Genomic DNA, 1,660 nt, shown 5'->3' on the forward strand with positions numbered 1-1,660 from the left:
AAATACACCACCCTCGTAACTATCATCAACTTCAAATTCGGCGAAACTGCCATTGCTAGCTTCTCACTCATCCATTTCCTTCGTAGCGTCAACTCCGCACCCCACAGGGCCCCGTTTCCATATCTCGCGTTTGATCTGCTCCACCCCCTCCAACCGAGCAAAGTCGCCAACGTGCCTGCCAAATTTCTTCGACTGCCTGCCCCCTTCCTCAGCTGAGCTCAGGAGTCTCCTCCCTATTTATACGAATTCGGCTACAAGTATACCAAGACCAACGAAAATTTACCGAAATTTCCTCTCAATTAAATGAGAGGAAATTCCGGTAAATTCTCGGTTTTTTTTAATTTCCGGGAAATTGAGTCAATTTCCCTGCCTATATTTTTTCCAACCTTACCACGCCCTATAACTCGCCGTAGCCTTGCATCCCTCAGGCCCGTCCGAGCACTCCATACAGCGCGCCTCAGCTGGACACCACCCTCGGAAATCATCAAAGTTAGTCGCGGTGTACGCTCTGCACGAGTCGTGAACCTACTACCATAATTCTCACAAAACGATGTGTGAACTTTACTCACCGCGCCGTAGGTATAGAAGAAATCATAAACGCCGTATTTATCACCGCCATAACAATCGCCGCCACCACGACAGTTAATAACCTGCATTACGATGCGTCGATGTAATCCCAGATAGATAACAGTATTTCTTAAAATATTTCTGCATTGGAGTTAACCCGAAATATGAAGAAAACACTAGTGAAAAACATATTTCACGACTACTGCATACCGCGAGTATCGGACTTCTCATCGAGTAATATGCCACTTCACGTAAAACGGGTGAAACTCCTATTTAATACAGCAAAAACCGGCGATCTGTGCGAGCGTCAATGTTATCATTCTCAAGACAAAAACTCATTGTAGTATATGAACTCCTATTTGTCGGTGCACCTCTACCACACTAATATTCAATATTCCCATATTGTCAACATAGCAATTTTATACAAACTCTATATAAACTATCATTGGAGTTTCCCCAGTCAAATGAAAAACATATCTCACAATTCACTTTACGGAAACCAGTCGCGATATCAATCACGAAAACATATACGTCTTAAATTTATATATAAAGTATCACGCCACTTCACGTGAAACTCCAATGTAGTCTATGAACTACCATTTGTATATTTACCTCTATCCGATATTCCTATCCAGTCTCAACAATCGAGTTAAACCCGTTTTACGTGAATTAACGTAAAACTCGGTGGAAAACGCGTATAGTAGTCGTGAAATGTGGTTTTCACTACGCCATTACAAGAACTAGTTGGTAAAAGCCAAGACCAAATTAATATATTCCCAAGTCAATTAAGTTAGCAACTCCCATTATGCCCGAAACTCGTCTCAGGCGAGTTTCGGTCCATTTGTTCAACTCACGCAATCGTTCTGGGCTTTTACTAACTTTTTCTTGAAATGGTGTAGTGTTTTTCATATCACTAGGGTGGAACTCCAATATATCAATTTCATACATATTCTATATAAACTATCATTCGAGTTTCACCCGTGATCTGCAAAAAATATTTCACATTCCACTTCGCGAAAAAACAAGTGTATTTTCGGCTGCGAAAACATATTTGCATAACGTATTACGCCACTTCACGTTAAACGAGTGAAAC

At 41.3% G+C, this 1,660-nt stretch overlaps 2 protein-coding genes across 2 annotated transcripts in view; one reads left to right on the forward strand and one right to left on the reverse strand.

The window, feature by feature from the left end:
- Pmar_PMAR028028 (cathepsin z, putative) overlaps positions 1–656 on the reverse strand; it is a gene marked incomplete at its 5' end in the record, with an annotated part of 1,517 nt that extends 861 nt beyond the window's left edge. Inside the window, 4 exons of the mRNA XM_002766602.1 lie at positions 1–19; positions 68–175; positions 392–525; positions 570–656. Of these exons, the coding sequence (XP_002766648.1) occupies positions 1–19; positions 68–175; positions 392–525; positions 570–656 (348 nt within the window). The remainder of the gene's footprint in view (positions 20–67; positions 176–391; positions 526–569) is intronic.
- Positions 657–1,457: 801 nt separating this feature from the next.
- The window catches only part of Pmar_PMAR028029 (fructose-1,6-bisphosphate aldolase, putative), a gene marked incomplete at both ends in the record, with an annotated part of 1,369 nt that continues 1,166 nt past the window's right edge, over positions 1,458–1,660 (forward strand). The window contains one exon of the mRNA XM_002766603.1: positions 1,458–1,460. Within this exon, the coding sequence (XP_002766649.1) occupies positions 1,458–1,460 (3 nt within the window). The remainder of the gene's footprint in view (positions 1,461–1,660) is intronic.

This window comes from Perkinsus marinus (assembly GCF_000006405.1).
Source record: "Perkinsus marinus ATCC 50983 genomic scaffold scf_1104296972422, whole genome shotgun sequence".
In the NCBI taxonomy this organism is placed as follows: domain Eukaryota; phylum Perkinsozoa; order Perkinsida; family Perkinsidae; genus Perkinsus; species Perkinsus marinus.